The sequence below is a fragment of the Erpetoichthys calabaricus genome, chromosome 7 (assembly GCF_900747795.2).
Source record: "Erpetoichthys calabaricus chromosome 7, fErpCal1.3, whole genome shotgun sequence".
Lineage (NCBI taxonomy): Eukaryota > Metazoa > Chordata > Cladistia > Polypteriformes > Polypteridae > Erpetoichthys > Erpetoichthys calabaricus.
Window position 1 is genome coordinate 90,893,812 of NC_041400.2, and position 16,173 is coordinate 90,909,984.

Sequence of the window (16,173 nt, forward strand, 5' to 3'; positions counted from 1 at the left end):
AGAAGAAAACAAAGAACTTAGTTTTTGTTGGTCATTAATTGCTCGGTGTCCATATACACAAGAATACATCCATCTTCTGTAAATCTTGTTTTACGAACTAAACAAGTATGTTTAGTTTTCTTGACTAAAAATACTTAACAACACTGTCCAAAGTGATAAAACAGAGAGAGTTATTTAATGTAACATTTGCCAACTTATGAACTTTATTGATAAATTAAATCCATTTCTCCTTCCACATAATCCTGGCTTCTCCTCCTGGAAAGACACCTATTGAGGGAAGCACAATATCTTGCTGTCTTTTCCCTGCCAATCTCTATCTACAAGATTTACTGTACCATGGGACTTTCTACTTCTCTGAGCCATGGTGATGGTTCAGTTGTTCCTGTCAAACTCCTTTCATATCAACATTACTTTACAATGTTTACAGATCAAGAAAAACAGCTACAAGTTAGGTTATGAAGTTAGTTCCCAAGCTAGAGAAGCATAAAGAACTAACAAGGTTGTCTCCAAAGTTCTAACTGTGCCACACATCAGCCCAGGCAAGATTGAGGAGATGTTAATTGTGGTTCAAATCTTGGTGTAGGATTGAAGGGTATATATTTTTAAAAAGTTAATTCAATGAAGAAATATCATTATTTGTACCCAACAAAACACCTTCCATTCCATTGCTTTCTGTCCTTGATGATATATAGCATTTCAATACACATGGATCAACAGATGTAAAAATGTTGTTTATTGTTCTTTGCTTCTAACTTTATTTATATTTAATGTTTACTCCTACTTTTGTAAAAACTGTGGTGCCCAAAGCAGATGTTTATTTTGCTTAATAATTAATCCAGGGCTTAATTATTATTATCATAGATTGTGGAAAATATCTACATGCATACATTAACACTAGAATCCCTGAAGCCTACGAAAAAACACATAATCCCAGGCCACCTTAAATTCCTTTGCACCTGTCCATTAGTGTCTTTTGTTTTGTAAATGTGTCAATCAGCACAAGCAGCCTGCTATTGCATTCCCCCACCGTCGCAGCTCAACTCAGGCAAACAGTTCTCCCAGCTCAAGTCTGTTTATCTGGGTGTGAGGTGCCTGGAGTTGTATAGGGCAAATAATATATTGTTATTTGGAACACATGCATTTCATGTGTTTCATGTCTACAACAATCTATATAAATGCAGGATGACAGGAAATGCAAGGCAAGAAATGTTGAACACAAACCTAAAATAGAAACATTTTTCATGTTATAGTACTAATGAGAAAAATTTGACATGAAGTGTATAATGTGTGAAGACTGAAGTCCAAATATCAAATAAATACTTTCACAAAAGGTACACGTATAACAAAACAAGTGTACTTATATTCAAGAATATAATGGGAAAAAAAGAAATCGGGTTAGGGTACAACGCTGACACGACTGCTTGGGTGGTGCAGCGGTAAGAACTGCAGACTCATAATCAAGAGATTGCCAGTTCGATTCCAGGCGTTTCTCACAAATACCATTTTGAGTAGTGAGCTGCTCTTATTGTTACTATAATAGAATAAAAACATACATTTGATTTGAGTCTGTAACAGCCGGTATAAATTTATGGTACTTGTAAAGGTTAGCATTTTTTTTTTGTTTATTCAGTTTTTTTTTCTTAGTCACGTTCACACTCCCCCCAATCTGACACCTCTGTTTTCAAATAGACGTGCTATAACAGAGGTGGAACTCAGATGAGGATGAGGGTTCTACATCAGAGAAAGAGAACAGAAGCCCTCCCCGCAAGAAACGTACAGTCACACATAAGAACAACACAGCTGCACCAGTTGTAAAGGCGAAAGATGGCACCTTTTGGATGCAGCAACAGGTTACGTCATACTGCCAGTCATTTTGCCACACGCATGTCCTTCAACAAAACAGCAGGGCTTATAGAGCTCACCAAGGTATCGTGTAAAGTTCCATTTGTGACTATGTTTTGTGATGGTCTTTATACGAAAAACATTTATATGTTACTTATATAAAAGCCACATTGAATGTTGTTTACCTATATCTATTTATTTATCTTCTTACAATGCAAAGTCAGAAGTAGACTGCAGAGCGTCCTCTGTTTGATCAACATGGGCATGCTGACAAAGTACATATGCAATGCTACTTCAGTACACAAGTGACTTTAACTGCAGGTGGAAGCTCCTGTCGCACTTTACGCAACTGTTGTTACGGTTCTGCCTTAGTCCAGAAACGGCTCCATAAGCTTTATGACCTTAGTCTTGGAAAGTCTTTCTCCCATGGGATGACTGGGATCTTTTCCTGAATAATGAGTGGCATTGCACATGTACAGCATACCTGTGTCGAACAAACACAGGAAGCTCTGCAGTTTACTTGTTACTTTACACTGCAAGAAGATAAGTAAATAAATCACATGACAAATTTATTTTCTGCTGTCAGCACAGAATGAATTGTCATTGGTTTGTAATTTTTTTGTATCTCAGCAATATTTTTGTTGCTCAGTCATGTAAGTTTTGTAAAATGCATATGTGACCATTCTGCAGAAAGTTCATTAATTGATAATGCAATAATCACACCTGATTTTCTACTGACCCCATTAAAAATTGATAGTTTACAGTTTTGACAGGAAAAAAGTAATGTTGTGTCATTATGTTATACTAAATTTAATGTAATAACCCAAGGTATGGCTGAAGAAGGACTGACACATAGATACAAGCAGAAGCTTAATAGTCCTTAAAAGGATTGCTTATTGTCCCCTGAATATTCAAATTTAGCCATAGAAAGTTGAAGCCTATGTGAATTAAGCACACACATTTTGTCCCTAAACAGCTTGTCTGAAGTGTTGAATGTGAAGGTAGTCTCAGCTACTTTGTCTCTGCCTTGTTTTCCATCTCTATTGTTGTACCAACATATGCCACTTTGTGTCTGAAGGACAAGAAACAAAGAAGGCTTCCTTTTGTGGTACATGATAAAAACGGTATACAGAAAAAACAGTATACAGAAATGACTACCAATGCCTTGTGCACCACTAATAGCAGTACTAAAAAAAAGTCTAGAGAAAAGCAGTTAGGCTGATTTCAGGAATGCAGGGTATGAGTTATGAGGAATGACTGAAGGAGCTAAGCAAACAGAGATTAAGTGGACATGATAATTGAAGTACTTAAAGTTATGAAAGGAATTAGTACAGTGGGTCGGAACTGTTACTTTAAAATTAATTCAGCAAAAACATGAGCACAGTTGGAAACTTGTTAAAGGTACATTTTTTGCAAATGTTAGTAAGTTTTTCTTCATAAACAGAATTATAGACACATGAAATAAATTACCAAGTAGTGTAGTGAACAGCAGGAATCTAAAGACATTCAAAACTCGATTTGATGTTGTTTTAGGAGTTAAGCAGATAGGACTGGTTATGGCTTGTTCTTGTCAAAAGTTTTTGTAGTTTTATAAAGTTAAAATATACTATTTACAATTTGGTTTGATTAAAAAGTATTGTATAAAAATTGTGTGATCATAATTTACATAATTTTATGGAACAAAAACAAAAATAGTACATCACCATGTAATACCTGTAGTCTGTTACCTAAACAATATGTAGTTTACCAAATTATGATAGGATAAATTACCAAATAATTCATGCATTATTTTCTAAACTACAAAGTTTCTGCCATCTTACAATTCAATATATTAAAAAGCAAACAAATGACATGGTAAGAGAAAAAAAAAAACTTTTTTCAGCATAGTTACTATAAAACATACCTTATGAGTTCCCAAAACTGGCAAAGTATACAATAATTCATGCAAAAGCTCAGGATTGGTAACTTTTCCCAATTTGAACATCAGAACAGGAACAAGATATGGACCCTGTAACACACAAAATATTTTAATTAATTTATGATTGTAAATATGCAGGTTTTGTATATCATATCACATTTGTGCAAATTATCCAGAAATCTAATCCTCATTTTACCAGTCCACAATTTAACACTTAAATTTATATACTATATATGTCAGTACTTTCCCTTTTATTTTCCAGTTGATATATCAATATTTTAGTATTTCCATTTAACTGACCTGTTTTTTGGTTAACAGGTGGCACCAAATAGCTACACAGACATGGGTTTAATAGCAAGCTGTTTGTATATGTTTTTTCCCTAGGTTCCACATTTCAAATACATGCTGGTTAGGTTATCTGGCAACTATAAATGAATGAGTGTGAAAGTCTGCCTTGTGATGGACTGGTGTCTCACCCAAGGTTGGTTCCTACACTGGGCCCAGTGCTGCCAGAGTGAGCATCAGTTGAGTTTTTTGTCGTCAGTGTAACCAAATGTAATTCATTGAAATATGGGGATAGTTAATAATGATATTGCAGTGTCCAGTGGGTTGTCACAGCAGCAAATTGAACTAGTAAGATAAGGTAACATTTTTGGAAGTAACAGATAATAGAATAATAATAGTAATAGAATTTCTTATCTTCTGTATAAATTATTATTATCATTACTGTTCTGGTATATATGGCTGATATCGTTATCTAAAGACACTTACAACATCAGTATATGGTAAAATTGCCTACATACATTTAAATAAGTAAGGTCACACTTTTGATTAAGTGATTTCAAAAAGATTAAAAGCTGACATGAAGCAGGTCGTGGATGTTGTGGATGTTGGTATACTGGACCATTTTTTGCATATTATTTAATGTAGAAATACTGATAACTACAACTAATGAGAAGCATATTGTTAAAAAATGTTATCTTGATGCATCCGCAGCTTCAATGTTTGGTAATATTCTAAACAATCAGTCCGATTGTAGTGCTTAACTCAATAATGCTAATAGTGTAAAGAGTAAGGTAGAAAAATGTTATGCTAAAGTGAGAGCTGAAGCTGACATAGTGGCCTCAGAAAAGACAGTTAAGAAATCCTCCAGCTCTGTTATACCTTGGAAGACCCAAACACTGTCTGATGTAAAAAGAACATGCCAGACAGCTGAGCGTAAATAGAGAAAAACTAAACTGGTAGTCCACTATGAAATACTGAAGGCAAAATAACTGAAAATAACAATGTAGTCTGCCTTTAGGGGCAGTTTTATCTCTCTAAAATTATAAACAATATTGCTAGGAGTCCAAGAGTTTTATTTTCAAGTGCTAATCGTCTTTTAAACCCAGTTCACTCAAAGGAATAACCTAAAACCTACTAGTGAAACTTTTTTTCTTTTGCTACATTTTAAATGCAAGATAAATGATAAAAGAAATAATATCATTATAAGTCAGGGGTCTCTAAAGTACGGCCTGCAGGCCACATCCGGCCTGTGATCTGATTTTATCCGGCCCATGGAAGTATCGTGCGGAAATGTGCCAACTGAACTTAATTTCCAATGAGAATCCGCAAAAAAACACAGGGTGTTGATAGATTTCAAATCCATTAATTAAAATGGTGTTCAAAATATATTGATATTCCATATTATGTTAATATTAATATTATTCACAACTTCATTTACTACTGAATCGTAATTATATACTTCGGGGTATTTCTTCGTACTTGTTCAGCCTCTATCGACAGTGTCAATTCGCGGCATTGTAGGTAGCTCTGGCGCTGTGTCTAATCTTTAAATTGAATCTGGAAGTCGTTATGGTTAATTTTCCATAAGAATACTTGCAGTGATGCAGTGTAATACTCAATTTGTAATTGCATAAACATATTTAAAGGTGCGTATTCACTTATTCACATATTTGCTTGTATGGAGTTCTCATGATTTTTTTTTTTAATCTTTATTTTATTCATTTTATTGTAATCATTCCATACAAATAGATCAATTTATAACCAAACAAATTAAAGACAAATCAAACCCCACCCCTGAGAAGGAGAGCTTAGCTAAAGGAGAATTGCTTAGGGCTTTTTAATAAGACAACAATAAGCAAAGGAAAGGGAGAAATAAATATATATGTAAATAAGAGATGGAGAAGGGAATTAAATGCGGTAGAATCCTCTTATTCTAAAATAATATTGATCAGATCCTGCCAGGTTTTGAAAAAATTTTGTACAGATCCTCTAACTGTGAATTTGATTTTTTCCAATTTCAAAGAATATAAAACATCGGTTTCCCACTGACTTATCAGAGGAGAATTAGGATTCTTCCAATTTAACAGAATCAGTCTGCGTGCCAAAAGTGTAGTGAATGCAATCACCGTTTGCTTGTCCTTTTCCACTTCAAGTCCGTCTGGAAGAACACCGAACACAGCTGTTAGTGGGTTAGGAGGGATTGTGACCCCAAGGCTGTCTGAAAGGCACTTAAAAATATTTGTCCAAAATGATGTTAATTTGGTGCAGACCCAGAACATGTGACCCAGTGAGGCAGGAGCTTGGTTGCAGTGTTCGCAGGTTGGATCTTGCTCTGGAAACATTTTGGACAGTTTTCAGCGAGACAGATGGGCTCGATATATAATTTTTAGTTGAATAATTCTATGCTTTGGGCATATGGAGCTCAAGTGAATTCTCTGCTTTGCTACCTTCCACTCCTTTTCTGATATATTGATTAAGAGATCTTCTTTCCAATGTCCTCTTGGATCTTTGAAAGGTAGGGACTCTAATAGGATTTTATATAATGCGGAAATGGTGTTTAATTCCTCGGCAATGAGCAGTATTTTTTCCAGCATTGTGGAGGGTGCGAGGTGGGGAAAATCGGGCAATTTCTGTTTAACAAAATTTCTAATTTGAAGATAGTGAAAGAAATGTGTAGCTGGGAGGTTGAATTTTGACCGTAATTGTTCAAAAGATGCAAATATGTTGTCTATATAAAGATCTCTGAGCATTTTAATCCCAAAACTTTTCCAGGTATTAAATACTGGATATGTTTGTGAGGGTTGAAAGAGGTGGTTTTCTTGCAGAGGTGCCACCGATAAAAGATTTTCCATCTTAAAATGCTTTCTAATTTGGTTCCATATTCTAAGTGAGTAAAGCACGATTGGGTTATTAGTATATTTGCGATAACTTGCATTTATTGGAGAGCAGAGTAGGGAGTATAATGAAGTACTGCAGGATTTTATTTCTATTGCGCACCAGTCCTGTGTATGTTCATTTATTTGTGTCCACGTTTTTATGGCTTGTATGTTTGCTGCCCAGTAATAAAACTGAAAATTAGGTAGAGCCATGCCACCTTCTGCCTGAGGTCTTTGTAGGGTTGCTCTTCAGATACGTGGGTGTTTTTAGTTCCAAATGAATGAGGTTATTGTTGAATCTAATTGCTTAAAAAATGATTTATTGATATATATTGGAATGTTTTGAAATAAAAAAAGAAGTTTAGGAAGGATATTCATCTTAACAACGTTAATTCTTCCGGCTAGAGTGAGATGAAGGGTTGACCATCTATCTAAGTCTTGCTTAATTTTTTCCATACAGACGGCAAAATTTTGTTGATAAAGAGCTTTATGTTTACTTGTGACATTTAGCCCTAGGTATTTAAACTTATCTGCTATGGTAAAAGGTAGGGTGTCCAATCTGATATTATATGCTTGTGAATTCACTGGATAGAGTATACTTTTATTCAGATTAATTTTAAGACCAGATATCTTTTGAAATTCTGTTAGTGCTGTTAGAACTGCAGGGACAGTGTTTTCTGGGTCTGATATATATAAAACCATATCATCTGCATATAGAGAAATTTTCTGTTCCAGTCCTCCTTTGACAATCCCCTTTATCTGATAAGAATTTCGGCAGTGAACCGCCAGTGGTTCAATGGCGATTGCAAACAGCAGTGGTGACAAGGGACATCCTTGTCTGGTGCCACGTTCTAGCTTAAAGTAGTCTGAGCAAATGTTATTAATACAAACTGAAGCTTCTGGATTGGTATACAGTAGTTTGATCCATGCACAAATATTCGGGCCAAACCCAAATTTCTCCAATGCAGTGAAAAGGTAGTTCCATTCAATCATATCAAATGCTTTTTCTGCGTCTAATGATAGTAATATCTCTGGGGTGTTTGATTTTGCTAGTGAATATATAACATTAAACAAGAGTCGGAGATTGAAAGATAGATGTCGGCCTTTAATAAATCAAGTTTGATCCTGTGATATTATCGAGAGCAGCACTTTCTCCATCCTTCTAGCTAGAATTTTTGAGAGTATCTTAACATCATTATTCAGGAGTGAAATTGGTCTGTATGACGTTCTCATGATTTTAATAATTTCATAATTATTTATAAATGTATTCTCTTTTATAGTTTTAACATGGATGGGAAAAAGAAAAGTTGATCATGAATGTCGTGCGCTTAATGAAGAATGGAGCGTAAAATACAATACAATACAGTTTATTTTTGTATAGCCCAAAATCACACAGGAAGTGCCGCAATGGGCTTTAACAGGCCCTGCCTCTTGACAGCCCCCCAGCCTTGACTCTCTAAGAAGACAAGGAAAAACTCCCAAAAAAACCTAGTAGGGAAAAATGGAAGAAACCTTGGGAAAGGCAGTTCAAAGAGAGACCCCTTTCCAGGTAGACTGGGCGTGCAGTGGGTGTCAAAAGAAGGGGGTCAATACAATACAATACAGTACAGAACAGAACAATTTCTCAATATAGTAAGAAATAAAAAATATAAATTTTAGAAGTACAGAGCAGAATTTAACAGTAGATGATATATCCCATAATAAGATTTGGATTTGTATAGAGTCCTGGAGACCTCATCCTTCAAGCTGCCTCCCCCATTTGGCCATTCCACAGCTGAAACAGTGCTGGGCCAGCCAATCCGATGAAAGGACCCCTCTCTCCCACGATTCCTGCAATCCTCCATCTGGGATGACTTTTCCTTAGGCAGGCAAAACAACTTGGCAGGTGGGCCATGGCACCAAGTGCCACATTATAATAAGTAAAAATACTTCTTCATACAAAAGAAGTCAAAGGATAAAGCCATATGTCTCATTTGTAAAGACACTGTTGATGTGTTGAAAGAATACAATATATGCTGCCACTATGAAACAAAACATGCTTCAACATTTTTGCAATTTAAAGAAAAGGAGCATTCAGATAAATCTGAATCATTATGTCGTTGTCTGCGTTCTCAGCAAGATTATTTTTACAAAAGCAAACTCAGAAAATGAAGCCTTAACCTTGGTAAGCAACAAGGTTGCTTATGTTTTGGCTAAAAGATGAAAACCATTCATTGATGGCAATATCATCAAGGAATGCATGATGGAAGCAATGGCTGAGTTATGCCCAGAAAAACTTAATCTTTTTGAAATGATAAGTCTTGCACCAAATACTATTGCTCATCGGGTTGAAAATATGGGAAATAGCATTATCCAGCAAGTTGTAGGCAAAGAATAATGTTTTAAGTCGGTCTTTTCTCGCACTGGATGAATCAACTAATGTTTGTAATACCTCGCAACTCATAGTACTTTTTCATGGCATCGATGATGAACTTAATGTCACACAAGAATTCGTGTCACTTCACAGCATGCATGGCACTACAACAGGAGATATATCTTCAAAGAAATTTAAAAAACACTAACAGAACATAATTTGCACTGGAATCGTTTGAAGTGCGTGACAGTTGACGGAGGAAAAACATGTCTGGTATAAAGATGGGTTTGTTTGGACAAATCACAAAAGCTTGTGAGTATGCAGGAATATCAAAACCAATGTTTCTTCACTGTGTTATCCACCAACAATCACTCTGTGGAAAATACGATGATATGAGCTGTGTCTTGAAACATGTTATTTCTATAATAAATTTCATTCGCTCACATGTACTTAATCATTGCCAGTTTCAGTCTTTTCTCAAGGAATGTGATTCCAAGTATGTCGACTAGACATATTATACTGCAGTTCGTTGGCTTAGCTGTGGAAAGGTTCTTTCATGCTTCTTTCATCTCAGGAATGAAATTGATGTATTTCTTACAGAGAAAAATCATTATGAACCACTTTCATCAGACACCGAGTGGCTTTGGAAATTGGCATTTTTTGTAGATCTGGTGAACCACATAAACAATTTGAATTCAAAGTTGCAGGGTGAAAATAATTTAATTTGTGATTTATTAACTCATATAAAGGCATTCAGAGCAAAGCTGATACTTCTGGAAGGCTAGGTGAAAGACTGTAACTTTGCTCATATGCCATACTGTGCAGAATTGCATAAAAAGGGTGAAGCAGAATTTCCTTTCTCATTCACAAATTTAGTTATTTCAGCTCTTAAATTTCAGAAGCGATGTGGTGATTTGGATACCAATGCTAGAGAAATCAGACTGTTTCAAAATCCGTTTGACTGTGATGTTGCTGATGTCCCAAGTCAAATTCAAATGGAAATTATTGAACTTCAGGCAAATTAACATATTAAAGATAAATACAAGGAAGGAAACTTGATCGATTTTTATAAATTTCTGAACTCTTAGCAGTTTCCAAATTTGAAGAAATTTGCTTGTAAATTTATCTCCATTTTTGGGACAACGTATCTTTGCGAACAAACTTTTTCCCGAAGGAAATATATCAAGTCATAATACAGGGCAAATTTATCTGATGAACATTTAAAGTCACTACTTGTAATTAGGGTTTCAAAATTTGAACCTCAGTTTAATAAAATTTTAAAAACACAAATACAGTTCCATCATTCACATTAATGGTTTTATTATAATTTGTGATGAAAATATGAGAATTTGCTGGTAGTGTTCGCCATCTTTAGTATACAGTAATTTAATCTTACGTACTCTGTAATTAGTTTATAAAATTTTCTGCTTTCAATAAAACTCTTATGTAGAGTTATTTATCTTTTTTTTTTTTTTACTACGGCCCGCTGAAAAAGGCTTAAGTACCCAATGTGGTTTTGTGGTGAAAAGTTTGGAGACCCCTGTTATAAGTTAATCAAACTGAATCCAAGCATGCTCTTTTAAGCAAGTTAAATTCTTTCATTGAAAAAGACCTAGAAATAGAGTAATTTCTCAACTGAAACCCTCCACCTGCGCCCTTGAACCAGTACCAACAGGCTTTTTTGAACAAGTCTCCGATATCATTACTGATATCGTACCTGAAATAGTGAACTAATCATTAGATACGGAGGACTTCCTTGACTGTATAAGGATTGCAGTTGTTAAACCCATGCTCATGAAAAATATACTCAACTGCGGCGACTTTGAAAGTTTGAGACCAATTTTTAACCTGCCTTTCTTAAGAAAAAAATCTAGAAAAGGCAGTTATTAAGCAGCTTCTTAATTATTACTGAATAAACATTTTATCCTTGATAAGTTTCAGTCAGGTTTTAGAACAGATCACAGTACAGAAACTGTGTTAGTTAAATTAGTAAATGATTTGCAGGTTAATGAAGACAGAGGCAATATATCTGTTCTTGTTCTCTTAGACTTGAGTCCGGCACTTAACACCATAGACCACAGTATTCTTGTAAATCACCTTAGTCAGTCTGTGGGCCTCTCTTGCAGTGTCTTAAATTGGTTTCTGTCTTACTTACAGGTAGAAAATTCTTTGTTCTTTCTGGTGATTTTACTTTGGAGATACAGTACATGCTATTGTATATAGTATATCACAAGGATCTATTCTGGGTCTGCTGCTCTTTTCAGTCTACATGCTTTTAGGTCAGATTATCTCTAAGCACAAGGTGAGCTACCACAAATATGCAGATGACACATAGCTATATTTATCAATAGCGTCTGATGACCCTTTTGCTCTTGGGACTCTGATCCAATGTCTTAGCAGGATTTCCAAATGGATGAGTAGTAACTTTCTTAAACTAAATAAAGAAAAAACATAAAACTTAGTGATTGGTAAACATGCATATAGCGAGGGCATTAGAAATAAACTTGATCCAGTAGGTTTAAAAATTAAGATGGAGGTAAAGAATTTAGAGGTAATCACTAACTTTTACCTAAACTTTAAATCGCATGTTAACCAGATTATGAGGACTACATTTTTTCACTTAAGGAATATAGAAAAAGTTAGACCTCTTATAACTTATACAAGACACTAAAAAATTAATTCACACTTTTGTTTTTAGTGGACTAGATTACTGTAATGCACTCCTAACAGGACTGCCTAAAAAAAAAAACCTAAATCAGTTGCAATTAGTAGAGAATGCAACAGAAAAGAAAATTTGAGCACATCTCATAAGTTTTAGCATTGTTACAATGGTTACCTGTGTGGTTCATTACTGATTTTAAAATACTACTAATGGTTTATAAGGAGTTAAATAATCTTGCTCAATCCTATATTTTGGAATGCCGGTCCCCCTACACCCCAAATCGGAACTTTAGATTTTCAATTGGTGGTCTGCTTACCCATGAGCCAATCTTAAAAGATGTGGTAAGGTGACCTTTTGCTGTTATACACCCAAAATCTGGAATACTTTACCTAAAGAAATTCACCAGGCTAAAACTGTGAAAAATTATTAAAAAAAAAAAAAAAAAAAAACAGCTATAATCCCCTTTTTTTTTGAGTCCGTTTTTTGGTCTCTTCTTGGATTGTAATTAGACATGTTGCATTTAACTAAAGACATTTTTTTTGAGAAAAGTTTTGCCAAAACGAATCTATGCATAGTTGCCAAACCTTTAAGGAGTATAGATTATCATCATCATTGCCTGATACCCCTCCTGCAACACAGGCTGCCGATAAAGTTCCTCCAGTCATCTCTGTCCTCTGCCTTCTTCTCCAGCTGGCACCAGTTTTACCCTTTTCTCTTCCAATTCTACCTCCCTATGCCATATGTTCCTTGGCCTCCCCCTTTTTCGCTTGCCCTGAGGATTCCACCATAATGCCTGCCAAGTTATGTTGGTCGCTATTTTGCAGAGTGTATGGCTTATCCATATCCAGTTAACTGGTTAGTCTTCTGCCAGAGGTCACTGTTGTCGACGTGTTGGGCCAGTATATCCACAGCATCTTCCTTAGACAGCTGTTGATGAAACCTTGCACTCTTTATAGCTGCTGTGATTCTCCACGTCTCTGCGACGTATAACAGCATCACCTTAACATCCGAGTTAAACAGTCTAACTTTAGTTTGGACTGAGAAGGCCTGAGATTTCCATATGTTCTTTAACTGCATGAATGCTGTTTGTGCTTTGCCAATTCATGCTCTTACCTCTGCACCTGTCCTACCTTTTTTGTCAGTAACACTTCCCAGGTAGGTGAATGTTTCAACTTCTTCCAAAGCTTCCCCTTCCAGCATCACCTGATTCAGGCTGCTTGTATTGATCTTCAGGATCTTGGTCTTCCTTCTGTGTATACTGTGCCCAACTTGTGCTGAGGTAGTTATTACCTGGTTCATTTTCTCCTGCATCTGTTGTTGTGTATGTGATAGTAAATATAGATAAATAACATTCAATGTAGCTTTTATATAAGTAACATATAAATGTTTTTCATATAAAGACCATCAAAAAAAAATAATCACAAACGGAACTTTGCATGATAACTTGGCGAGCTCTGCTGTTTCGTTGAAGGACATGTGTGTGGCAGACGGAGTGCGAGGATGACAGCCGACCTCTTGCAGCATCCAAACAGTGCCATCTTTCACCTTTATGCCTGGCGCAGCTGCGTTGTTCTTATATGTGAGTAGATGTTACTTGCAGGGAGGGCTTCTGTTCTCTTTCTCCGATGTAGAACCCTCATCCTCATCTGAGTTCACCTCTGTTATAGCACGTCTTTATTTGAAAACAGCAGTATCAGAATGGGAGGAGCATAAACATGACTGAGAGAATAAAACTGAATAAAACTGTTACAGACTCAAATCAAATTTATGTTTTTATTGAATAATAGTAACAATAAGAACAGCTCACTACTCAAAATGGTAATTCTGGGAAGAGCCGAGAATCGAACCCACAACCTCTTAATTATGAGTCAGCAGTTCTTACCACTGCACCACCCAAGCAGTCATGTCAGCATCGTACCCTAATCTGATTTCTTTTCTTAGGTTATATTCTTGAATAAAAGCGCACTTGTTTTGTTATACGTGTACCTTTTGTGAAAATGATTATTTGATATTTGGACTTCAGCTTTTTGCCCGAGTTGAGTAAGCGGCGGTGGGGGGATGGGATAGCAGGCTGCTTGCTGCTTGTGCTGATGGACACATTTAAAAATCAAAAGACGCTAACGGAGAGGTGCAAGGGAATTCAAGGTGTTTTTTTATGAGTTTTTCTGTTGGCTTTCTGTTGGCATGCTGTTAATGCCGAAACCCAGTTCTTTTTCAGTTTCAATTGAAATTTACCTAGAAGGAGGTGATGGTCCAATGCTACATCTGCTCCTCTTCTCACTCACACGTCCAGTAAGGATCATCTACATTTCTTGCTTATGCAACTCTATTTGATTTTCTGTTGTGTGATCTGGTGATACCCAGGTTGCCTTGTGAATTTTCCTGTGAAGGAAAATGATTCCACCAATAACCAGGCAATTTGAGGCACACCAATCCACAAATCTCTCACCATTTTCATTCATGTCTCCCAGTCCGTGTCTCCCTATTATGTCTTCACATTCCATATTATCACTTCCAATATTAGCGTTGAAATGCCCCATAATAATGTTGATGTCTCTCTTTGGTTATTTTTTTGCCACTGACTGCAGTCGATTATAAAACACCTCCTTAGAGGGTTCCTCACTGTCGTTAGTACAGGTGTAGCACTGGGTTATGTTCATGTAGATTTTCTTATGCTTGGTTCAAAAGGAGGCTGTAAGAATTTTCGGCTCATGTGCTTCCCCTTCCTTCAGAGCTTTTTGAGGTGTTCTAGATAACATCAGCGCCACTACCTGACTGTGTGGAGCATTTCCCTGTTTGTGTCCCGAGTATAATAACATATCTCCAGTGCTCAGTTTCTTCTGCCAAGATTGTGTCCATCTTGTTTCACCGATACCAATCACATCAATTTTATAGTATCTCATCTCTTTTGATACTTGATAGGTTCTTCCCGTTTCAAACATGGTTCTTATGTTCGATGTTGCAACGTTAGTTACTTTGGCTTATGTTCGATGTTGCAATGTTAGTTACTTTGGCTAAGAAAAGGGTACTCCGCCCTGTGGTTTCCAGAGTTCTCCCGCTTTCACCACCCAACTTCATAAGTCCTCTCAAGAAGGGCCCGTTTCTTACCGAAGCTACAATGACTAGAGTTTCTGTAGGCATTTCTGTAGCCAGCTTCTTTTTTATGAAGTGGGATGGCTAGCCCCGCACCCATCCATCCTCCTTTTGCATTCAGGCCTGGGACCGACATCGACACAGTATAAAATTTTGATCAATTATTGTTAATCAATACATGGTAATTTTTACAATATAATAGAAGTATATACTTAAATGAAATCATATTAATGGATAATTAAAAGTATAAGGAAAAGGACTGAAGGTAACTAAAGGGTTAACTAAACAAGCTTAAAGCTTGAGCATGTGAAGGTTGCTTCATCTTAAAAGGAACCATCAAGATAATTAATAAGGTTAATATGAAGTAAATGAGTAATAAACACCCCTTTAAAAAGCAAGAACAAAGTAGTGAGAAAGCCCAAACATCCCTATTGTGAAGCATGGATAAGATCGATAGGATACCACTGTTAACAAAGAGGTGTTTAGAATAATGGAAGAACAGACATGTATACCAAGTTACTGGTGACTGTAGTCGACAGTGGCGGCTGCTAGCTTTCGAAACAGGGGAAGCTCATATTAGGCCTTCATCATAAAATTCATTATGTTATTTGTACGTAAATTCTGCCCTCCGTTCCTTTTGCAGAAAATGGTCTGTGACCCTGTCGTACCAATTGGCCGTCTTTTCCAGGGACTTAACCAGTTTCCTCTCAATGGCCAGGAGAGCAAGGTTGCTCAAACGATCTTGGCCCATCGTGTTGCGGGTGTATGACTTGACCCGTTTTAAACGGGAGAAGCTCCTCTCTACACCTGCTGATGTAGCGCCAATTATTGCCACTAACAACAACAGCTTGTATAGCTGAGGCATTGCACTATCCAACTCCATGTCTTTAAAAAAAGACCAAGAAATCACACAGCTTACCCCTGCTCCCCTGTAAGTCATGATCTGAATATAGTACTTGAAGTTCAGATCTCAGTCTCCCCGAGTCAAAGAAATGGCCATAACTTTTCAGCACACTTTCAAATGCCTCCTCTGGAAACACTTGTCTCATTTCATCAAATTTCCCTGGATTGACTAATTCTAAGAAGTTCATGCCTTCCAAATTTGAAAAACACTGAGAAATCTGCTCCATGAGATTGTCTAGGA

At 36.4% G+C, this 16,173-nt stretch overlaps 1 protein-coding gene across 1 annotated transcript in view; it reads right to left on the minus strand.

Annotated features, from left to right (window-relative positions):
- The window catches only part of focad (focadhesin), a 351,198-nt gene that overhangs the window by 220,746 nt on the left and 114,279 nt on the right, over positions 1-16,173 (minus strand). The window contains 1 exon segment of the mRNA XM_051930168.1: positions 3,746-3,850. Within this exon segment, the coding sequence (XP_051786128.1) occupies positions 3,746-3,850 (105 nt within the window).